The following is a 26,385-nucleotide window of genomic DNA, read 5'->3' as shown; positions in this document are numbered from 1 at the left end:
AGATGGTTGAATGTACAGCTGTTTCGAAATTATTAAGGTTTTTCATCAAATGCGTACCAAATACGTATGCTGTTCGCAATTATCATCACCACATGTTTTCCTTCACATCTAATTCAGTTATGGAACAAATACAAAGACGACATATGTGAAGATATCTTGCATCGCTTGCGCATTTAAACGAATAATCCTGACATCCAAATAACTGATGAAATTTACAATGAAGGATTGATTCTGATTGAGGATCAATGCTTGACTATTGCAACCGAGCTACTGATTGAAGTAGGAATGATTGCGCAAAACCGATCGATGCACGATGCATTCAAGCACGAATTAAATCGAGGGCTGCAATACAATGTTCATACATTGCAGCAATTCGTTCGAAATAATGTGCCATTGCTGAATGAACAGCAAAAACAAGTATACGAAACATTAATGCAAGCGGTGGACAATAATACTGGAAGGCTATTCTTCCTGGACGCACCTGGAGGAACAGGGAAAACATTTGTCATTTCATTGATTTTGGCCACTATTCGATCCAGATGTGACATAGCTTTTGCGTTAGAATCATCTGGAATTGCGGCGACTCTTCTAGATGGCGGTCGTACTGCACATTCTGCGCTTAAGTTGTCACTCAATTTAAACACAATTGATACTCCAACATGCAATATTTTCCGATCCAGTGCAATGGGAAAATTGTTGATGCAATGCAAGCTCATTGTTTGGGATGAGTGCACAATGGCACATAAGAAATCACTTGAAGCACTTAACTTCACACTGAAGGATCTTCGGCGAAGTAACAACATTTTTTGGCGGCTTGATTATATTATTTGCAGGCGCTGCCAGTAATTCCCCGTGGAATGCCTGCAGATGAATTGAATGCTATCCTGAAGGCATCACCTTTATGGAATAACGTAAGAACATTATCGCTAACCACTAATATGAGAGTTCAACTTCAGAATGATCAATGTGTTGCACAATTTTACAAACAAATGTTAGCTGTTGGAAACGGAAAAGTCCCAGTTTATGCGACATTTGGATTAATTACTCTTACTAATGACTTTTGCTAATTAGTAGACTCTCAATTAGCTCTTATTGAATATGTTTTCCCAAACATTAGTGAGAATTATTAGAATTATTCTTAGTTAAGTCAACGACTAATTCTCGCCGCTAAGAATAATGATGTACACGCACCGAATTTCACCATTTAATCAAAAATTACTGGAGATTTGGTAACATAGAAATCCGTTGATTAAGAAATCCCGATGATGTAGTATATTATCCAACAGAGTTTTTGAACTCTCTGGAGTTGCCAGGTTGTGAAATGAAATAAAATTTTTTCTTTTCAAATATAAAACAAAATAAAAATGTTTTCTTCATCTTTTAATCACCAAACGAAATGTTACGTAAAATGAAGCTAGCAAAAGTCGGTTCGCCGAGTTTTCTAATAATTATATAAATATTTGTTTCTACACTAATCATGACTTTAATTTGAGTTTAATCTCTTTAAGATGAACTTATAAAATTTCTTTGTGATTTTCCCCAGGACAAATTGAACTAATATTGACCTAAAATGGAAGATTATGCAACCTAAATTTTAGTAAACGCAATTTATACAATATTAAGGGAAAATTCTTTTAAAATAATGACAATATAATTAAAAGAAAGTTTATAATCTTTGCTTCAAAAAAAATTGTTTCAATAAATTTAGGAGACACATTTTGGAAGTTTGCGTACCTCTATTGAAGTCGGAGGTCTTTGAAGAAAATTTAATTAGTAAACAAAAACATGTTTATTTTAAAGAAATCAACTGATATAATGAATCTAAGATAAAAACGCTTCAAATATAGGCTAATACCATTTTTAAGGATTTGCATTATTAGTTTAAAGCTTTTTTGTTGTTTTTGGAATTAAGAAATCCCATTTAATTACACGGACGAAAAAGACTGTTTTTCATATGTATGGGTGTAAAAATTATATGTTTGGAACTCAAATTTTTTAACACAATATTTTTAAGTGCAAGCATATAACATGTTTGGGACATATATGTTAATATGTTAGAACATATTATGTTTAGGACATAAAATGTTTGTAAATATAATATACTTAGATGCAAACATATATTAATTTGGAAATAGCCTATAAACATATATGTGTTTAGAAAGAGAGACCTAGAGAGTATGCTGCAAGTAAAATAATGGAAGTAACCAATTGGCACCTTAAAAATATATCCATACAAAGAAAATTTCATGCCTTAAGGTGAAGCATAATATGTTTGATTAATACAAACAATAATTTGTTTGGACCAATCCTGAAAATATATACGCTTGAAGCAAAATGTGTTTGGGAGTATATGTTAAAGAAGCAATTTTTTTTTTTGAGGGTGTATAAAGTGTCTGTTATAATTCGGATTTTAAACTGGAATTTGTTTATACATGAACAGCTTTATGAATAATCCATCAAAAAAGCAATAATTGGCCGAAGTCGATTATTTTCCTGAAATTTTAAATTGAAGAAATTTGGTGTGTTCTAGTTCAATATTAGCGTATTTTATTCAACATAGTTATAAAATCAAAAACAAAAGGTAATTTAGTCCATGACTCATAATATTCTTTTGGAACTAACTGACTTTTTAGACTTGAAAATTCAGTTAGGTTAGATTAGGTTATGTGGCAGCCCGATGTATCAGGCTCACTTAGACTATTCAGTCCATTGTGATACCACAGTGGTGAAAATTCAGTTGTTAGATATTATAAAGACAAACAAAGATTTTGTACAACTGTGAGATTTTTTAAACAGTAGACTGTAAATTAATGCGTGTCTTATAAGTTGTCACAGAAAATTTCCCAAGCATGAAGTAACGAAAAAGACGCAAAAAGATTTCAATTTAGTATGGTGTTGGTTTATTGGTTAAAGAAGTCGTTGACGCTTACCGCTTCGGTCTCTAATGCTCAAGTGGTTGTTGGTTTGCGCCCCGGAGGTAAGAGCCATTAAAATAATTTTATTCAGCTAATTCATTTTTTTCTTATTTCTAATTAAGTTTGCCTCGTTAAACACAGAAAAAAAAAGTGTCTTGTAAATTTAATGGCCATTTTAACTTCCACATAGTTCAACAAATTTACTGTAATATAGTTAATTTTTCGTAACCACAACGAAAATTAACTAAGCTAAAGAAAAACTTATAAAAATTCAGTAAATGTTTTTTAGTTCACTAACTACGAAATGGGAAGGATTTTTCCTTAAATAAATTTCCAACACAGTAGTTAATGCATCGTTGATTCTATTATAAAAATACATGGGCAATATAAAAATCTTACTACAAAATTTGGACAATTTACTAAGAAAAAATTTTGTATGGAAAAAAAAATTGTAGTAAAAATTAACTTAACGACATTACCGATTCGTATGATGGCTACCTACAGACTATTTCCCTTTTTATTATAAGTTGGAGTGTTTTTCCTCACATTGAAAATTTTAGATAAAGTAGAATAAAAAGTAGTTAATATAATCCTTGACGGGTGTATATCATTTTTTATAGATTCCTCATAAGTTTGGTACATATTTTACCTTAATCTATAGATAGAATTCCAACTAATCAATAAACGTGGTACTGGAAAATGAAGTGAGAAGAGAGTAATGAAATCATTGCATCACGTGAGGGAGTTTTTAGAGACATTTTGTGTATATCACGTATGATTGTTTGTGTTTGTTATTGCGTCATTGATGCTGTTGTTGGTTGTTTTGATTCTAGAGACAATGGAATGTTCCTTGTGTTGTTGATATCTTTTGCGATGAGAGTTGTTTTCTTGCAATAGCGAGATCAGAAAGGGATCGTGTGTGTGTGTGGAGTTGTTTTTCTTTACGGCAGGTATGTATCCTTTATGACAATTTGTGACACGTGGATTTAATTTGCAAAATTGTACGTGCGGTATTGGTGTTTATTAATGAACATACATTTATTTCGAAACATTTTAGAAACTGAGAAGTGAATGATGCGATGTTAGAGAAATCAAAAACGCTTTTTATTGATAAAAACAAATAACAGTTTAAGGAACTGTATATTTCTGTTAATAGTTTAAAATTAGTGCGGATTTTTAATTGATTTACATGAAAAATATACAACATGAGTGGTGATAGGATGGTCTATATTTATTCTACATCTGGATCACAGGTTGGAGATGCAACCAGTTTTTTAATCTATATTTTTTATGTTACAGCAATTCCTACAGGTGAGTACTAAGTTCGAGTTTAGCCGCTAAAATTAAAAATAAATCACTAAGAAAAGTATAAAATTATACGTCTTCGATACAAATTTAAATATAACTTGATGGAGAATAGCCCAAACCAAGTTTTTTATAAAGATTATTTTTTCTAATGGATTATTAAAGAAAACTTATCATGCAAATTGTGATTTAGCCGCTAAACTCGAACTTAATATCCACCTTAAATATGCTATACTGACAAGTGGAAATTATGTCTAATTTTATAATATTTTTTATTTCAAATATATTCTGAGAATAATTTCAATAACGTCCCATTAGTCCATGGATATGATTCCAATAATGTACCTACTGGATGGATTTTTCAATATGGTAGGTTTTTCTATAAACGGTATTTTTCCGTTTTTAATAAAACCAAAATTTCAATTTATTAAAAATAATTTTTTCACTTGCAGGTGCTGATTGGCTCTAGGAAATACACTTGAAAACCGTAAGTTAAAAATCAATATGAACGATAGAATTTGATATTTTTTCTTATATTTGGTATAACTTTGCAATTTCAGATGCTCATAAGACAAATCCGCCCAACAAAAGTTAGCCAAAATCGATGAAATTGGACAACAATTCAATGAATATAGCAACTTATGCCACATATATCTTTCATATGGATAGAAAACATGGAAATTTAAATTAATTAGTTTCGTCCTAATAACATAGAATATTACTCTTTTGAAGAAGCAATTACTAACTTCCGACAAGTAACTGCATCCAACGTACGAATAAAAATATTTCCTTTATTAATAATAATTTATAATAATTTTTTGAAATAAAATACTGGTGGTTATAGGAAATTTCTTAGTTGAATAAAGGCTTGTTGTACCTTTAATTCCTCAATTTCTCTACTTTTTTTTTTTTTGAAAATTATACTGACAAACAGTTTATTTCAAACCAATTCTTAATACAGGTTTCCAAAAAAAATTGTTAATTATTCCGGATAGCAGGAATATTTTGAATGAGTTTAAGTATATTCTTTCCACAGCATAGTAATAATGAATTAAAATACGATGCAATACATGAACTAATTTATAAGAAATTCATGAACTTATCTAGATGAAAAAATCTTTGTCGCCAAATCATGGTCATTCTTACTATGGTTTAGTTCATTTTTCATAAAAAATAGTAAACTTTTTTTTCGGTGAACAGAGTATAACAGATTTTTTTTATAAATTTTGTTACGTTTTATTTGTACAGGGTATTTTGACTGAAACAAATTCAACACTGGGACAATTCGATATGAAATAAATTATTCTATATGCTCCGGCTTGGGTTAATCGGCCTCTTGACGCCGAAGGCCGTTTATCAATTTTTGACAGAATGCCGAAGCCGATTCTTCGGTCGTGCTCTAACCCCAGGTGAGTCCCAAATCCAGGCATAAGCGGCGGATTCGCAGTGGAGGCACAATCTGGGAACAGAATCGTGAGATAAATCAAGCGACGATCCTCTCGAACCCAGAAAGAAGGGATGATAGAACATTTGTCACCAAAGGCACTTTTTTTATAACTTGAAGAGGAATGACACAAAGAAAAAATATAGAAATAGTTTATTTTCTTTAAAATGAATTATTATAGAGAAATAACCCTGAAAATGCATTTATAGTGCGATAATGCGAACTTAATACCAGCCTCTAACATCTCAAGCTTGATAGAGCGACATTCTTTATCACCGATCTCACTACAATTGAGATCAACGGCACCAAACAACCAAAGGATGTTTGGACCTGATTTCGACGTCTGGGTAGAGTAATTCAGCAGCAGAAGATATGAGAATAGCACCGGCCAGAGGGGATTGGCCAATAGCACTGTGCACTGAAAAAAATATTGTCGTGAGGCTAAAGATTTCATGTCCTTAAAATACGAATAGGGTTTTTTTAGCATATACGGTTTCTAATATTTAGTTTAGTTTTTTCCTTGTCCAACACTCGAGAAAAGATAAGTAGTTTTGTCCTTAGTGATTTAGTGATTCGACTTAAAAATGGGTATCTTAAATGAAAGAAAATTTTATTGGAATAAGGTCAACTTGTCTATAATAATTGTGAAGATTTCCTCAAAATTAATGAAATTGTCTTTAAAAAATTAGGCGATATTTTTCAATACTTTACTTTGAAGACTTTTTTACATGAAACACAGCATAATTTTTACTTGAAGTCAAATCTGAATTTGGAAATTTAAGTTATCGTAACACGTTTCAAAAGGACTTCCATAGCTCCCGAGGAAAAAAGTTGAAAAACAAATAAATTTAAATTTGTTTCCTAGAGTAAAAACTCAAATTTAAAAGAGAATTGTGTCTTAAATGTATCCTTACTTCAATTATCCGCTTCTTTGGCTCGGAATCAATACCACATTCATTTGTGTAAAGACAAAATCTTTGGAACCGGGTACGCTTTTTTCAGTGTAGTAGGACCACGAGGGACATTAAATTTTTATTATCTAAAAAACTGTTTCTATTACTTTACCTGTACACACATGTTTGCATGACACATCAGCCGTCCCTTTTCAAAACGCCAAGTTTGCGTTGTAACTCTTTGGTTATTTTGAGGGCGCACTACTAACTTCGTGTATTCGGTGGGGTTAGGAGGCTTTTCAACATCTAAAACTAGTCGTGGAGTAGCGTGGGTCATTTTCAAATGTTCGGATGGTGGAGATGAACCTTCATGTTCTAACTGACCATATGTATTCATTAGCCATAGCTGAGAACGATCTCCCGTGCATTTGGTGGAGATTATTACTTTTTTATCTTTCACGCCCAGTACTAGTTGCTGGGCTTCTATGCTTACACTGCCGCTGTTACAATCAGACATCGTAGCACGGAAAGTTTCCTTAAATCCAATATAAATAAAATTGGCGTACGTTATGCTCTTTGCCATATCAGTGTTATTGAGTGGATATTCTATAGTATTACCACCAGGAGCTTCAATTTTTATCATTTGAGAACCCAATGGATCATCAACAACGTAAGCTAGTGACGATAGTGGTTTAACATTTGTCCTCCAAATTGGGTCAGTACCTTTCTGCGAAAAGTGTATGGATACTTCAGAAAAATTGTCAATCCGTATTGGAGGTGGCAATGTGTGAGCATCAGTAAAATTTAAAATGTAGGTGCCACCATGAAGAATTACTTCTAAGCGCAGAAATGTCATTTCTCCTATTTCATTTCTCAGGTTGATGTATAAGCTCTTCGCTTCATTTACAGGCAATCCACTTGACCATCGATTACAGTCATCGTCGCCGACTCGTACGCAGAGTAATGGCTCCTGATCACAATGAGGCCAATGAAAAGGAAATTTGCTCCCAGGAAGTGCAGAGATTAAATTTTGAGGCGCGACAGTCATCTATGAAACGAAAAATAACATAATTATTATACACATTATTACAAGTGTTTAACCTATGTAATCTGTATACTGTGTAATATATTCAATATGTCGCGTTTGTTTATGTCGAAAACGGGTATCGCACAATTGATCTATTATAAAGTTTTTTGGATCGATTAACATATGCAAAAGTACATTATTTCCATTTCCAAAAGTTGTATTTGGTGCATCGTTTGTAACAAATGTTTGCTTGTTCTAAACAACGTTCTTTAACTTGGGTTTTGTGTTTTCCACTGTATGAGATGCTTGTGCGTTCATGACTATAGCGATAAAGTGTTATGGTATTCGCCTAAAATGTTTTTGTCCCCCTTAAAAAACATGGTTACCATTTAAAATCTTATGGTCGGCAAGAAAATAGTTTTGTCCTAATTAAAAGAACATGGTCACAATGTAAAATTTTATGATCTGTATGAAAAAAGCAATTTGAGAAGTGTCGTGCAAGCAAACATCACCTTTTTCGAAAATAATATACATTGGCAATAAAATGGTGTTTAAATGCAACAAGCATGTTCTACTATTGATAGAATTTAAGGCCATTACACGACCGGGAAAATCATATACTTGTTTTTCGAGACCAATTAATTTGGGTTTTACTTTTTTTAGCGAAACATACTTTATGTTTATTGCCCACATATATATATATATATGTATATATATATATATATATATATATATATATATATATATATATATATATATATATATATATATATATATATATATATATATATATATATATATATATATATATATATATATATATATATATATATATATATATATATATATATATATATATATATATATATATATATATATATATATATTAGCTACACGGATGAAAAAGACTATTTTTCATATGTTTGGCTATAAACATTATATGTTTGGAACACAAATTTTTAAACACAATATTTTTGAGTGCAAGCATATAATGTTCATAAACTAGCATAACATGTTTGGGACATATATGTTAATATGTTAGAACATATTATGTTTGGGACATAAAATGTTTGTAAATATAATATGCTTGGATGCAAACATATATTAATTTAGAAATAGCCTATAGACATATATGTGTTTAGTAGCTTGGAGCGCTATTTAACAGGGAGCGATATTGAATTAAGTTGGTGGTTGTTGCTTGTTTTTACAAAATTAACATTTTATTTTTCCTTGGGCAATTGATCAGCTACTTCTTTGATCCTTACAAACTGTGTGGTCCGCTGTTCGAATCCCCGTCCGGCAAAAGGTAAAATTAAAATAAAAAAATCATACAATTGAATAATTTCTTCTACAATGTTTGTATTACAGAAAAAGGTGCTAAGAACTAAAAAATCTCGTGGAAGTGAGAAAGATGTGGGGGAATATACAATTGGGCAGAAACAAAATTTTGAGCATTCAGGTCGAAAACCTATGTTGTTAGCACCTATATTACCTGTTTATTTTCATAATTCATTATGATTGTAAATATATAAATAAATAAATAAAATTTGAGCACAATATTATTTGGGAGAATTTTTTTAATCATATAATATTTGTGGGTGCAAAATGCTTCCAAACATATATGTTCACATAATAACATATTGTTTTTTGGAAGACAACATTATTGAATTTGGATGCAAAAATACAAAATGTTTGGAACTTAGACTACCCAAACATATATTGTTTAGACCAATATGCTTTCAAACATATTATATATTGGAAGAGATCAAACATATAAATATTTGGGCTATACCCAAAAATATATATGCTTGAAGCAAAATATGTTTGGGAGTATATGTTACAAAAGCGATTTTTTGTGAGCGTGTACCCAACAAAAAATGAGCTTCCAAAAATGTAGTTTGGATCCCCAATCTGTGATCCGGAAGTAGTGCAAACTTGGATCATCTCCAATGAATTTTACATGGGCTTGTCATAGAACGGAAGTACTCCCTTTTTGGATCCTTTGCATCGCTTTAGAAGTTGTGCCCTGGAAGTTAATTTGAATGAAGAAATTTAAAAAGCGAATTTCACTTTTTTTTCCAATTTCACTTTTTTTTTCATCAATATGTTTTATTACACAATTATTTTCCTATTATCTAATTTTTACAATTTGAAAAACTTTTTCGCTCCGACCGGAGGTTGAACCTGAGTTTGCCGGCACCATAACAGAACGCCTTAGCACACTCAGCCACAAACGCCATTGAACATAAAGCGTCGAAAGGTCAATTCAAATGTTTGTGATATCATCATACGACACCAAGGAATAACATTCTAATTGCTTCTCGAGATGTTCTTTATTAGTATGAACGAAAAAATAAGAAACGCAGGTTCAAATCTCACCAGCGGCAATTTTTTTATCAAATATTTTTCTAAAATATTATTTTTTTATGTCATGCATCGTTTTTATTTTCGGCATATATTTTCATATAAATATATATTTTTTCCTTTAAAAATCAACAAAACAATTAAAAATTCTCGTAATTTGCAAAACCTTCTCAAAAGAACTTCCATGGAAGTGAAAAAGTCAAACGGCACAGGTTCAAATCCCAGCGTGGATGAAATTAATTTTTTTTTTATTATTTTTTTACTTTTTTTTATTAATTTATATATATTTATTTATAAAATTTAATTATACAAAATGTGTACTTAAAATAGCCTGATTGCGTTCTATCTAATATTTGTCCACAAGGACTGCATCAGAAGTAGAAAAAAATCATTGGGGGATCCCAAGATGCGCTTTAGAAGAAATGTTTGTGCACTTGTCCAAAAGGACTGCATCGGAAGTGGAAAAAAATTATTGGGGGATCCCACGATGCGCTTTAGAAGAAATGTTTATGGACTTGTCCAAAAGGAGTGCATCGGAAGTTGAAAAAACTCGATGGGGGATTCTGGGATGGGCTTTAAAAGAAATGTTTGTGGAACAACTTCCAATTTTTTTGCTGGGTAACTCAATATTTATGCAGTCTTGAGACATTTGAATTTTTCCAAAACTCACTTTTTCTCGATCAGCAATGAGTTACCTTTTCGCTCACTCTAAGCTGATTCATATTTAAGTGAAGTAAAGTCTTGGAAACAATTCAAATAAACAAACAAAAAATATGTATTGACTTCTATAACTGTCAATTTCGATTTGGCTTTTTATATTTGTTTCAATTTAGCTTGTAATTTCAGAGAACTTTTGTAATTTTTTGTCATGGATAGCGGTAAGTAACATATAAATGCACAATTAAAATGCAATTTAGTAATTAAACTTTCATTTTTTTCCACTAGAAACCATCATTATCAGTGACGGAATAAATGGAAACTTTGAATAAAAGTATTAAATGGCTGTTTGAAGACGAAGATATAGGGAAATACACTTAAGCCTTTTAGACTTCACTGACGAATGCCACTTCCATTCAGTGTCCGTCATTACAAAAGTAGGTACAACTCCCTCTGAGTTAAACGAGAAAATTAAGACAACACTCAAAATCAAGACAAGATGAACTAAATTAATATTACCCGAATTTTTATTTACGTTATATTTTATTTATTGTAAAATAATTTTAAAAAATCTGAATTATTTTTTTTTTAATTAATTAAAAATAAAATGAGTCAAAAATAATAAAACAAAAACAAAATATTTTATTATCCACAAAGTGCTCACCATAAACTAATCAGATAGGAGCTAACTCATAGTATGCTCATATTTTATCAGCCTAAATCTAACTCACTTTGAACTAACTTTTGGTTAGCTGAAGCTTATGCGGGGTTGAGTGAGGACTAACTCGTTCCAATGACAACACGTGTTAAAACTGAATAGGAATTTACATGGGAAATGAGTTAGGTTTTGAGTCACCTATGACTCAGTTATGACTAACAATTTATTAACTTAAAGTCACCTCAATTTCCTACAGGGATACTTCGATATATGTGTATACAATAACAAATATTTAAAACCAAAGTATGAAGATCCCTTTGGAAAGTTAATCTTTTAATTTCCTTTCTGTGAACGTTTTGACTTACTCCTCGGAAGTCTCGATTTGTTTTCACACCACAAGATGATGCCAATGTAGGTAAAAAAACACAAACACAATATATTTAAGTGCAAAAATGTAATGTTTTTAAAGTAGCGTTAAATGTTTGGGACACATATGATAATATGTTAGAATATATTATGTTTGGGACATGAATGTTTCATAAAAATAATATGTGTGAATGTAAACATATATAAATTTACAAATTTCGAGTAAACATATATATGTTGTGATATTTTATTCAGAGAGCGACAGAGAGAGAAAGATTATAGAGAAAGAAATAGGGATGGAAACGGAGGGTGGGTTGACGAAATATATCAAAAGAACACAGCGAAAGAATCAAAAGAGCCCAATTTCTATAAAACTGCTTGTATGTTGTTTCGGAAAACTGTTTTATGTGTTCATTTGTTTTGGCTATACGCTTGGTATGTTCATAAGGCTTCGCCAAAAATTTGATATAGATTAGGTTAAAGTGGCAGCCCGATTAAGATTCAGTCCATTGTGAAGCATTGTGATCTGATATGCTTAAGTCTAATAATTTTTTAATTTGGATATTCGGAGTAAAGAGAATAGACATTCGGAATCAAGAGAATATACAGAGCAGTATTTTATGTATGTGTGGATATGTGTTTTGTTTATCATTTTGGCATTTTGGGCACAATCCAGGCGAAAGGTAGAATTTAACAAATGCATAAAATTGCATAATTTCTTCAACATTGTTTGTATTACAGAAAAAGAACTAAAATGTCGTGGAAGTGAGAAAAATGTGAGGGAACATGCAATTAGGCAGAAATATTTTTTTGGGCACAATCTTCTTTGGGAGAAAATTCTTGCAAGCATATGTTTCGCTGCGCTCAAGGGAAAAATACATTTTTCATACATTCAAATTTAATAATACAGTGAAAGCTCTCAAACTTAAATTAAAATGGACCTGATTAAAAAAAAAACTAGAAATTTTGATTTTATTCGATCTTTCATTTATTCAATAGATAATAATTATTCAAGCTTTTTTTTTTTTTTTTTTGAATGTATTGGTTTCTTTATTCTTCACTATTTCGCAATTACATTAATTGCTTCATTAGAAGTAGATCTACAATAAAAATAATTTGATAATTTTAATCATAACATGTAAATTATTTATCAAAAAAATGTTCTTCAAATTACAAGTAATTATAGTGTTTACTATTGATTTTAGTTTACAAAAATTTTTCTTAAATAATTAAAGATTTTAACAAATGTATATCAAGAAGTATCAGGAGAACAGGAAATACAAAAAGAATTTCATTATACACTTACGTATACAAAACATTCAAGTGGAAAACCACAGCAATACATAAAGCTTAAAACTAGAGTAGTATCACTACGTTCGTCTGTTACTTTTATTGCACTGATTTCCCTCTTGCTTTCTCTGATGCTGAGTACTTGTATATCTACTTGTCTTATTTATGATGTGTCTGAATATGTGAGCAATGTTATCTGTGTCTGATTTGTAGTTCATTCTCTTCTCTGTTGGTACTAGAGGTCTGCATCGAATAACTTTTCACTACATGTATGCAATTCGCTGTCGAATATAGTACATACACTGTCTTCTCTCAGAGCGCAAGTAGTGAAGTGAAGAGAACTCTTGTTTGTCAAATACCACCAAGTACTTATCCGAAACAATATGTGTTCCGAAAAAAAGGAACAATAAAAATGTAAGTACTTGAGAAAAAGTACAACATGGATTCTCTTCACTTCACGTGGTACCACAAGTACTTCTCAGTTATGTGCGAAGCAAAACTTTCCATTATTATTAATCATAGATATGTATGTATGTCACATATTTCATATATTTATGTATGTCACACACTTACCTTAACGTTTGCCGTTCTTTATAACAAACCAAAACATATATTATGGAGAGTAACTGTTGTTTTGTATTTCTGAAACTGCACGTGGTACATGGAGTACTCTATGAAGTTTTGTTCTCGCAACATACTCGACGTGATCACTCTGTGTACACTTCTATAAGAGAGAAAGAGGAATATGTGTTTGTTGGTAGTGAAGACATCAGAGTAACAACAAGAAGTTACTCGTGGCTTTTGGTGTTCATCAAAATGTGTACCAATTGTTTTGCGAATCTCTCAAATAGATGTACTCATGTAGCAAGTACACGTGTACTCTGCATTTACAAACGGAATTGTGCAGACCTCTAGTTGGTACATTGTTAATGTACAGCATTTCTAATGTTAATCGTTTGCTGTTGCTTCTCTCTCTCTCTCTCCAATACTCTCACATCGTCAAAGTTCGGGTGATGTTTCGTTGTCCCACAGTGTGTTGCAAGCGCTGTTCTTTGGAGTTTGTTACTTGATTTGTGTCCCGACAGTCTTGTTTTTAATTTATTTTTTGTAGTTCCAATATACATTTTGTCACATGATTCTTTGTTGTCTCCATTGCATGTTATTTGATAAATAACATTAGATGTTTCCATAACTGGTGTCTTGTCTTTAGTTTTTGTGAAAATGTTTGTTAGAGTATTGTAATTTTTATGTGCAATATTAACTTTATTTCTGTCTACTATATTCGAGTTTGTAATCCTTTCTGAAATTCCTTGTACATAGGATAAGGATCTGAAAATTTTCTTTCTCTATCTTTTCTTTGTCCAAGCAGGGTTTGTATGATGAAATTAATTCTTTGATTAGTTTTGGTGGAAAATTATTTTCCTGTTGTTTTTAGGAAATTTATTATCGCTGATTGTCAGTACTCTGTCGTATTTATTAACGTGGATCTTGGATGATTGGAATAGAAGTTCATTGTTATTCCTGATGCTGTATCTTTCTGATACCAGTCTGTGATAAGTTTTCCATTTTCTTTTATTAGTAGTATGTCCTTCTATGTATGTGCTTCTATTTCCATTGTAAAACGTATGCTTTTATGAAATTCATTAAGGTATTTTATTAAGAAAATTCTACGTTTCTGTATAGTGGACAATCGATATTTTCAATACGACGGAAAAATATATAGGCAGAAAAAGGTTTACCCATGGGATCCCTTGCATCTCCGGTCATAGGAGACATTTCAATGGAAAAATTGTTAAATACATGTATGGACAAGTTAAAAGATAAACCCAAAATCATGACTTAGTACGTTGACGACCTATTTGCGATATTACAAGAGGCCGAAATAGATATCACTTTAAAATGCCTTAATGAATTTCATAAAAGCATACGTTTTACAATGGAAATATAAGCAAATAATAAAGTAATTTCAGAAAGGATTACAAGCTCGAACATAGACAGAAATAAAGTTAATATTGCACATAAAAATTACAATACACTAAACAACACTTTCACAAAAACTAAAGACAAGACACCAATTATAGAAACATGCAATGGAGACAACAAAGAATCATGTGTCAAAATGTATATTGGAACTACAAAAAATAAATTAAAAAGAAGACTGTCGCGACACAAATCAGACATAAAACTTCGCAATAGTAACAAACTCCAAATAGCAGCGCGTGCAACACACTGTGCGACAACGAAACATCACCCGAACTTTGACGATGTGAGAGTATTGGAGAGAGAGAGAGAGCAGCAAACGATTAACATCCCAGCAAAAAAAAAGCGTCGCCAAAAAAGTAATGAAAATGTTCTTTTTGGATCCGGAAGTGGTGCAAAATTGACGCAGAAACGATGAATTTAACATGGGCTTGTCATAGACGGAAGTCCTCCATTTCAACTGCCGGTGCACTGAATTTGCATCACTTCTTTAGGTGTGATCCGAATTCAATGTTTTGGATGTAAATTAAAAAATTCTGTGATATTTTGTCAAATAAATAATTTTTATAATTTTTTATAATTTTTAATGGATTCTAACGCTTGTCGGAAATGTTTGACCTCAAATATTTTCAAAAATTCACAATTTTTTCAGATTGGATTCAGCATTTTTTTCGACAAAATTTAAATGATTTGTACCATTTTATGAATTCTTACTCTGTTTTTAACGTAATTTAAACAAAAAAGTTAAAATTACCCATTAAAAGTATGAAAACACCAAGATTTAAAAAATTGAATTAAAAGGACTTCCTGGGTAGTTAAAATAAAGAACATTATTGGGAGTGCATCTTCTGGAAGTGCTTTTAAAGTTGTGCCTTTGGAAGAACTTCCAAATTTTTTTGCTGGGATTAGAAATGCTGTACATCAACAATGTACCAACACAGAAGAGAATAAACTACAAATCAGACCCAGATAACATTGCTCGCATATACAGGCACATCATAAATAAGACAAGTAAATATACAAATACTCAGCATCAGTGAAAGCAAGAGGGAAGTCAGTGCAATAAATGTAAAAGGCGAACGTAGTGATACTGTTGTAACCGAATAACAATTTCTAGTTATAACCCAGCAAGAAAATTTGGAAGTTCTTCCAAAGGCACAACTTTAAAAGCACTTCAAGAACATGTACTCCCAATGATGTTCTTTATTTTAAATACACAGGAAGTTCTTTTGATTAAATTTTTTATAAAATGCTTTTTTCATATTTTTAATGGGTAATTTTAACTTTTTTTGTTTCAATTCAAGTGATAAAAATTATTACAATTTTGTCGAAAAAAAATGTTAAATCCAATCTGAAAAGATTGTGAATTTTTTAAAATATTTGAGGTCAAACGTTTCAGACAAGCGTTAGAATCCATTAAAAATTATAAAAATTATTTATTTAACAAAATATCACAGATTTTTTTAATTTACATCGAAAACATTGAATTCGGATCACAGAAGTGATGTAAATTCAGTGCACCGGCTGTTGAAATGGAGGACTTCCGTCCTATGACAAGCCCATGTTCAATTGATCGCTTCTGCGTCAATTTTGCCCCACTTCCGGATCCAAAAAGAACATTTTCATTACTTTTTGGCGACGCTTTTTTTGCTGGGAAGGAAGTACTAACCACGGTTAGATATTAAAGTACTTTTTAAGTAATAAGTGAATTTTTAAATAAAACGTTTTTTAGTTCATTAAATAAAACGTTTGTTAGTTCAGTTGCTAAAGACAGCCTTGTGATGGCTATCATAAATAAAGGAGCATTGGACGGTATGGTTCCAAAGCAAAAATGGGGGGAAATTGAGAATGCTCTGTCTGTCGTCTACTCACAGGTGCTGGAAAAGTTTTCCGGCCCAGATCCTCGACACCAAGAGGCTGGTTGGTATCAAGGACGATTTAAGCTAGTCGCATTTGAGGACCAGTCTATAGAATGTTTTAAAGCTGCTCTGATACTAATTGGTGAAGTTTGGGAAGGAGCTACTCTAGAGTTAGTCGAGAAGAAAGACATACCGGCTAGACCTAGAGCACATGCGTGGATACCTGCAAACCCTCCTGACCCTGAATCTATTTTAAATAGACTGAAACAATGCAATCCAGATCTTCCAACAGCTGATTGGAAGGTTGGCCGTTTGGTTGAAGTGGATGGACCAAGACGGCATGCAGTGTTTTATTGAACACTCAGTCTTTGCCACATCTAGCAAAGTCTCAGGGCCGTGTATGTTATGGCTTTCATTATATCCAAATGAAGGTGTATAAAAACGATCAGCTAAAGGATTCAGAAATGGTCAAGCCTCTGTCTGAATCAAAAGTAAGCGGATCCTCTTGCGAAGTCGAGGGAGATACCAAAGTTGAAGACATGGATAGATACCCTATGCGTGAGGAGGCTTCTACTGCCTGAAAATCTCGATGGTGCTACGGATCCTCCAGATAAATCTTCATCATCGTAAGGCTGCATGTGCTGCCTTAAAAGTTCTCCTGATAGAAACAAAATATGTGAATTAAGTACTCCGGGGTTCAAACTATTGCAGTATACTGGTAATGATGTAATTCGAGCCTGTGTAATTGCTAAAAACGAGCTCAACTTGTTTCTGCTTCCTTCAATGTGCAATGCAGACACTGTCGTTGCCAATTTAGAAATAGCCAAATGCAAATATTGGGTATCTTCGGTCTATATGGGACATGACAGGGAGATGCCTCCATGTGCCGTTAAGACCTTAGTTGAGGACTCACAGAAAACAAAGACGAAACTCATTATGGGATGCGATGCAAATGCACATCATAGTATTTGGGGAAGTAGTGATACTAATTCAAGGGGAGAGTCGCTAATAGAGTTTATTTTGCGTACTAATCTGGTAGTTTGCAACAAGGGAGACGCCCCAACCTTTGTCACTAAAAACAGGCAAGAGGTTTTGGACATCACCTGGGCCTCGCAAGAACTGAATGAAATGACATCTGAGTGGCAGGTTTTAAGTGAACACAGCTTCTCAGATCATCGCTACATCTGTTTCAAATTTGATGTTCATACCACCAAGACCATATTTCCGCCAAATGTTAGGAAAGCTGCCTGGAATGGGGAATCGTTCAATATGATGATACCGGAAATACCAGAGACAAATATGAGCACTGTGCAAGATATCGAACACGCCGTGGAGCGGATTACTAAGGCCTTCACCATTTCACTGAAAGCTGCATGCCATAAAGGGAAGCCAAGGGGGAAAAATCGACCACCATGGTGGTCTACGGAGTTAGGTAATATGAGGAAATCGTGCAGGCAGCTCTTTAACAAAGCAAAGTCCACCAGAGCTCCTGTGGATTGGGACGCTTACAAGAAGAATCTGAGAGGATACAAGCGAGAACTGAGAAAGGCTCAGCACAACTCTTGGAATGATTACTGCAGCAGCATTGAGAATACGTCCGAGGCTTCCAGACTACGGAAGGTGCTAGCATCCACGAGCTCCGCTCCAGGTTTCATTAAAACATCGGAGGGCAATTGGACAAGGTCCAGTGAGGAGACGCTGGAGGTACTATTGGACACACATTTTCCCGGAAATCAGACGGTTGAACCATGCACTGGCGGTGCCACAGTTGCTCAGCGGTCGTTTCCTATCGAGGAAATTGTGTCGGAATCTAGAATAAAATGGGCGTTAAATTGCTTTGGATCATTCAAATCCCCCGGACCTGATGGAATTACTCCGGCGGAGCCGGAGAGGATGATAGATATTTATCTTAGAACTAGCGTCGATTCAAGTTTGCTTTCGAAACGACAACATGCATACTCGAAGGGCAGGTCTACTGAGACCGTATTACATGAACTAGTCAGCTTTATTGAAAGCTCACTATCTGTCAAAGAATACACAATCGTGACGTTTCTAGACATCGAGGTGGCATTCAATAACGTCCATCCGAGCTCGATATTAAATGGACTGGCAACTCTGAATATTGATCCAGGTATACTTAGTCTGCTAGACGAACTGCTAATGAGGAGACGTATTTCGGCCACACAGCTAACATACAAAGGTATGTGAACAGAGGCACTCCCCAAGGAGGAGTTCCATCACCTCTTCTTTGGAATGTTGCCATAAACAACCTTCTGGTTCCCCTGGAAAAAGAAAGCATAAAAGTGGTGGCATACGAAGACGATGTGGCTCTAGCAGTCAGGGGAAAATTCCCATCCACAATCAGAGATGTTTACAGAGAGTTCTCCGGATGACTGGGAAACGGGAGAAAGAGAATGGTCTTGGGGTAAATCCTGCAAAGACAGAATTAGTCATGTACTGCAAAGATCGCAAAACTCCCACGGTTAAGCCCATATTCCTTAGGGGGTATTGAAATTCCCTTTGGTGAGTGTGCAAAACACCTTGGCGTTATTCTGGACAGGAAGCTGAACTTTAAGCTTAATATTGAAGAAAGAGCGAGAAAAGCCACGATAGCTTTGTACTCGTGCAAAAAGGAAATAGGAAAAAAGTTGGGACTAAAACCGAAAATTGTGTATTGACTATACACGGTAGTGGTTAGAACTATAATGCTATATGGTGTTGTAGTCTGGTGGCCGGCACTTCAGCAACCGACAGGTTTAAATAAAGTTCAGCGTATGGCGAGCTTATGTATCTCAGGCGCATTTAGTAAGACAGGAACAGACTCCCTTAATGTCATACTCAATCTATTGCCTTTAGACATTTTGGCCAAACAGTCAGCTGCAACAACGGCTGTGCGGTTGCGAGAGCTATCGCTGTGGTCGGAAAAAATGTACGGTCACAGTTCGGTCCTCAAAATAATGCCAGATGTGCCTAACGTACTGGATTACACTTTGGCGAGTCCACTTTTCGACAAAAAGTTTGAGACTCTAATTCCCAACAGTGAGGCGTGGTGTACACGGACCCCGGGGAATAAAAGATATGTAGATTTCTACACTGATGGCTCCAAATTGGATGGCCAAGTGGGTTTCGGAGTATATTCTAAAGATCTGGAACTTCGAATAGCGAAAAGATTACCTGATCACTGTAGTATTTTTCAAGCTGAAATATTAGCAATAAGAGAGGTGGCGAATTGGCTGAGAAGTAATGTTCCAAAAAATGTGGGCATTAATATATACTCAGACAGTCAACCTGCAATAAAATCCTTGGACTCTGTGTTCCTCAACTCGAAAACGGCCATCGACTGCCGCAAATCTCTCAATGAGATGGCTGAGCAGTACAATATTCACCTAATATGGGTGCCTGGCCATAGGAACATACCGGGGAACTGCGAAGCGGATGAGTTGGCAAGGCTAGGGACTACCTTACATATTCCAGGGGAACTGGAATTTGTTGGTATGCCCCTAGCTACCTGCAAGCTCATGCTGCGTGAGAAGGCTGTTATGATGGCAAATGTTCGATGGGAGAATTGCAAGGGTTGTAACGACACCAAGCAAATATGGCCCCATTTCAACTTAAACCGCACACTAGATATGCTAATGTTCTCGAGACGTCAGATATCACTCCTGATATCTGCTATAACGGGTCGCTGCCTGATAGGCGATTTTGCAAAAACTATTGGCGCGAAGTATAATGACTATTGTATGAGCTGTCATGATGCGGAGGAAAAAGAATCAATTAAACACCTCTTGTGTGAGTGTCCTGCATTTTGTGTAAAGCGCAAGCAACTTTTAGGAGCATATAGCTTCAGATTACTGGCGGATCTGGAAAACGTTAACTTAAGCAGTCTGCTACTGTTTTTGGAACAATCTGGTTAGTTAATGTGGTATCACAATGGACTGAATAGTCTAAGTGAGCCTGAATCTTAATCGGGCTGCCACTTTAACCTAACCTAACCTAACCTAGTTCATTACCAACCATCGAACTGCTCGCTTGTATCACTCTGACATTCACAACAGGTTATGGGGCCAGAATGACGAGAAGTTTTTTGATATTTAAATTAAATTCTGGTGAAATATAAGAAAGAATCGATTTAAAGATGGCATCGAATTTGTCTTTCCCATTTGAGAAGTTGAGAGGTCGTGAAAATTTCGACGTATGGAAGCGACAAGCAAAATCGTACCTTCTATTGGAGAATTGCTGGAAAGTTGTCGAAAATGAGTTGTCTGCTACAGCAAATTAAAAAGAAAATGAGGCAAATGAAAGAGCTTTGGCTGAAATAACGCTAATGGTGGAGCCATCTAAATTTGCTCATATTGCAAAGGCGACAACTGCAACGGCAGCGTGGTGTGCTCTAGTCTCTCCTTTTGAAGACACTGTTGTGGCCAGAAAAGTCGAACTCCTTAAGCTGATGCAGCTAAAATTGTCCGACTTTGATTCCATGGAGGAATATGTCAACAATATGATTATGGCATCAATGAAAGTGGAACAAAGTGGACTCAACATATATGACGAGCTGATCACATCTTTAATGCTCGCAGGATTACCGGAGGAGTTTCGGTCCCTCGTCCTTGCTGTTGAGAAATCAAAGTTAAGTGTGGACGCAGTTACAAATTTGTTGTTGCAAGATGTAAAATTCGATGCCATAAAAAGTGAGGCAAGCGCATTTGTGCGAAAAGAAGGGGAGCAAAAGTAAAAAATTCAAGTGCTATGGTTGCAAAAAGGAAGGTCATTACATAAAGGATTGCCCAAATAAAAAAGAAAATAGCGGAAAAAATAAAGAAACCGATCGACTCTTATTGCTATCTCGTTTTACACCCAGTGAAATGAAAACCGATTATTGGTACATTGATTCTGGGGCAACGGCACATATGACCAACACCAATACATACATGGCAAACTCAAGAACGACAAAGGGCAGAGAAGTAACTGCTGCCAACAACAACGAAATGAAAGTCGAATGTGTAGGTGATATAGAGATCACGTTGGCAACACAAAACGGAGAGACAAATGCTATTATCTATTATGGAATATGTGCCTCAGTTATGTACAAACATACTGTCTGTAAAACAGTTAACTGCAAATGGCAACAGTGTAGTGTTTGGGCATAAGAAATGTGCAATTTTTGGCAGTGAAAATGTTTTATTAGCGACTGCAACACTGCACAATGACCTACAGATTGGATGGTATATCTGTTAAGAGAATGAACACATCATTTTGGTAAATAGTAGTGCGAAATTGTGGCACAGGCGTTTTGCACACATTTGTGATGATAATTTGTGCAAGATAAGACACTTGATTTTAGAATGAGTTCGGACAAATGTGAAATTTGTATACAAGCAAGCAGACCAGAAATTCTTTTAAGGAGGATGGCCATCGGGCAACTGAGTTGCTTGAGCTGATTCATTCGGATGTGATGGGTCCCATTAATTCAAAATCTTTCTCAGGCGCCAGATTTATTGTAACTTTTGTGGATGACTTCTCACGGAAGGTATTTCTCGTACCTATAAAAAAGCAAATTCGAAGTATTTGAAGAGTTTCGAAAATTCAAGAAATTTGTTGAGAATCAATGTTCAAGGAAAATTAAAACATTTCGTTCAAACAATGGAACGGAATATGTTAACGTACAGTTCAAAAACCTGCACCGTACACTCCACAGCAGAACGGGGTTGTAGAAAGACTCAATCGTACTATAATGGATAGAGTACGATACACGCTTTTAGATTCCGGTCTGGACGAGAGATTTTGGGCTGAGGCATCTGTCACAGTCGCATATCTTTTCAACAGAATACCATGCAGAGAGGGTAAATGCAGCCCGGAAGAAAGGCATACCGCTTGTACGATCCTATAAATAGGAAGATAGTTATCAGTCGTGATGTCATATTTATAGAAGACCAGGTATGTAATAACATCAATGAAAGTACTAATAGCACTCTGAACCCCGTCGATCTGAGCGAATTGCTGCAATTCGTCTAATTCTAACTTTTGTGCCTTGACATTTGTATCCAAGGACCCTAAGACTTTGAAGGAAGCGTTAGACTCGCCAGAAGCCGATGAGTGGTGTTTGGCCATGGATGAGGAGATGATATCTCTTATTGAAAACGCAACATGGGAATTGAAGAACCTTCCAGCCGAAAGGAAAGCTATAAAATCGAAATGGGGTTTCAAGACAAAGGTTGACGCAACAGGTTCGAATGTCCGCAGAAAGGCAAGACTAGTCGTTAAAGGGTGTAGTCAGATAGAAGGAATAGATTATACAGAGACATTTGCCCCTGTTATCAGATACTCTTCAATACGATTTCTCATAGCCCTGTCCGTGAAGTATAAAATGCATATTCATCAACTTGATGCAGTTACTGCATTTCTAAATGGAGAACTGATGGAAGAGATTTTTATGACGATGGGAGTAATCGAGTGTGTTTTTTGAAGAAAAGTCTATACGGACTAAAACAATCCAGCCGTATTTGGAATGCCACACTGAACAAGGTTCTCCTAGAATTTGGTCTCGAAAGAAGCGACATTGACCAGTGCATATATCACCATCGTAAAGGTAATCGTCTTTTGTTTGTTGGACGACGTCCTTATATTTTCAAATGGCATGGCGACTACAATCAAACTGAAGAAATCACTGTCAGACAATTTTAAAATTAAAGATCTAGGAGAGGCTTTCTCAGTGCTTGGGATACGAATTCAAAGGATGAAAAATGGCGATGTGAGAATTGATCAATCGCAGTATATTAAGGATGTTTTTAAGTGATTCAATATGGAAGACTGTAATCCAATATCTTTCCAGTCGATGCAAACCAAAAATTGTCGCTGAAAATGAAGAAGAAGAGAAGGAGAAAATGAATAAGGTTCCATATTTAGAAGCTGTTGGATCATTGTTGTTCGCGGCCCAGAACACAAGACCCGACATCTGCTATATCGTAAATTTGTTAAGTAGCTTCAATGGGAATCCAGGAAACGCCCACTGGACAGCAGTAAAGCGTGTTATGCGATATCTAAAAGGAACTGTTGATAAAGGCCTGACATATTGTACTAAACCCAATGGTCTATTTGGATTCTGCGATGCTGACTGGGCAGGCAACGTTGATGACAGGAGATCCACCATGGGCTATATATTCACAATGCAAGGTGCCGCAATATCATGGTGTGCAAAGAGGCAACGTACTGTGGCTCTGTCATCGACTGAGGCCGAGTTTATGTCGATAGTTGCTGCAATGCAAGAGGCGGCCTGGTTGCAACGTTTACAGAAGGAATTATTGGATGTTTCAACTCCAATAAAATTGTTTTGCGACAACAAAAGCGCCTTACATATCGCACGAAATTGTTCGTTCTCTTCGAGGACAAAACACATCGATATGCGAATCAAATTTATGCAAGAGAAACTTGGAAGTGGCGAAATAAGTATCGAATACTTGGAGACAGGGAGGATGATTGCGGACTTATTATCATTTTTATTGTAGATCTACTTCTGATGAAGCAATTCAATGTAATTGCGAAATATTGAAGAATAAAGAAACCAATACATACACAAAACGATCTCAAGGAAAAAAAAAAATACTTTATATCGGAGAAATTCGTATTCTTTGCGTGAGTAAGAATTTTCCGTCATAAGTGTGCGTGGGCATGAGTAAACTATTACTCACGTGCACACCTCCAATAGGGACGTTTTGAATATTTCATATATCACTTATCCTTTCTGTGTTTTATATACGGTAAAATTCAGAAAATTTAAATTTATTGCAAAAACTGCGTATTCTTGTGAAGTGAAAATTATGTCCATCTCTAAAAGAGCAGTTTATGATGTACATATGTACATTAAAAGTCATGACTTCGGAATAACTTCCATTTTTATTGCTGGGTAGCTAAATGGTTAACAACTCCCCATGAGTTCGTAAATTGGCTGACGCAAATATTATTACGAAGCCCAATTTGATACGAAATTTCCATAACTAACGATAAATGTATACTGTAACTACAGTTAATTGAATCTATTTCTGTTTGAAACTTCTTAGAATGTATGTTTTACATACATCCAAGCAAGTAGATGATGAGTATAAGGGCTAAGTTGTTTGAAAACTGATGGTATGCATTTCGATCCTCCGTGCGGACAATACGCAAAATTTAAGAAGATTATAAAAATAAAATCTAATAAAAGTTTCTAAAGTGATTGCATTATATATATATATATATATATATATATATATATATATATATATATATATATATATATATATATATATATATATATATAAAGTTTTTGTTTGGAAGGCATTAGAACAATTAAAGAAAATTATTTTATAAAATATACATAAATATTATCAAAAGCATCCCTGTAGGAATTTCTCGAACTCTCTCAAAATCAAACTAACTTTTTACTAACTAATTTGAGGCGACTTTTAGCTACCCAACAAAAAAAGAGCTTCCAAAAAAGTAGTTTAGATCCCCAATCTGTGATCCGGAAGTAGTGCAAACTTGGATCATCTCCAATGAATTTTACATGGGCTTGTCATAGAACGGAAGTACTCCCTTTTTGGATCTTTGCATCGCTTTAGAAGTTGTGCCCTGGAAGTTAATTTGAATGAAGAAATTTAAAAAGCGAAAAAAAATTTTTTTACCAATTTCACTTTTTTTTCATCAATATGTTTTATTACACAATTATTTTCCTATTATCTAATTTTTACAATTTGAAAAACTTTTTCGCTCCGACCGGAGGTTGAACCTGAGTTTGCCGGCACCATAACAGAACGCCTTAGCACACTCAGCCACAAACGCCATTGAACATAAAGCGTCGAAAGGTCAATTCAAATGTTTGTGATATCATCATACGACACCAAGGAATAACATTCTAATTGCTTCTCGAGATGTTCTTTATTAGTATGAACGAAAAAATAAGAAACGCAGGTTCAAATCTCACCAGCGGCAATTTTTTTATCAAATATTTTTCTAAAATATTATTTTTTTATGTCATGCATCGTTTTTATTTTCGCGCATATATTTTCATATAAATATATTTTTTCCTTTAAAAATCAACAAAACAATTAAAAATTCTCGTAATTTGCAAAACCTTCTCAAAAGAACTTCCATGGAAGTGAAAAAGTCAAACGGCACAGGTTCAAATCCCAGCGTGGATGAAATTAATTTTTTTTTTATTATTTTTTTACTTTTTTTTATTAATTTATATATTTTTTTAGTTTTTTATTAGTTTTCTATTTTTTTGTAAAATTTAATTATACAAAATTTGTACTTAAAATAGCCTGATTGCGTTCTATCTAATATTTGTCCACAAGGACTGCATCAGAAGTAGAAAAAAATCATTGGGGGGTCCCAAGATGCGCTTTAGAAGAAATGTTTGTGCACTTGTCCAAAAGGACTGCATCGGAAGTTGAAAAAACTCGATGGGGGATTCTGGGATGGGCTTTAAAAGAAATGTTTGTGGAACAACTTCCAATTTTTTTGCTGGGTAACTCAATATTTATGCAGTCTTGAGTCATTTGAATTTTTCCCAAACTCACTTTTTCTCGATCAGCAATGAGTTACCTTTTCGCTCACTCTAAGCTGATTCATATTTAAGTGAAGTAAAGTCTT

At 34.3% G+C, this 26,385-nt stretch overlaps 1 protein-coding gene across 1 annotated transcript in view; it reads right to left on the bottom strand.

Annotated features, from left to right (window-relative positions):
- Positions 1-26,385, bottom strand: part of Vps13D (vacuolar protein sorting 13D) — a gene marked incomplete in the record, with an annotated part of 741,787 nt that overhangs the window by 299,674 nt on the left and 415,728 nt on the right. Inside the window, 1 exon segment of the mRNA XM_075308271.1 lies at positions 6,730-7,605. Coding sequence (XP_075164386.1) covers positions 6,730-7,605 — 876 coding nt within the window.

This window comes from Haematobia irritans, chromosome 4 (genome assembly GCF_050003625.1).
Source record: "Haematobia irritans isolate KBUSLIRL chromosome 4, ASM5000362v1, whole genome shotgun sequence".
NCBI classification, from domain to species: Eukaryota; Metazoa; Arthropoda; class Insecta; order Diptera; family Muscidae; genus Haematobia; species Haematobia irritans.
The sequence above is the reverse complement of the archived record's forward strand: the minus strand, read 5'-3'. Positions and strand labels throughout refer to the sequence as shown.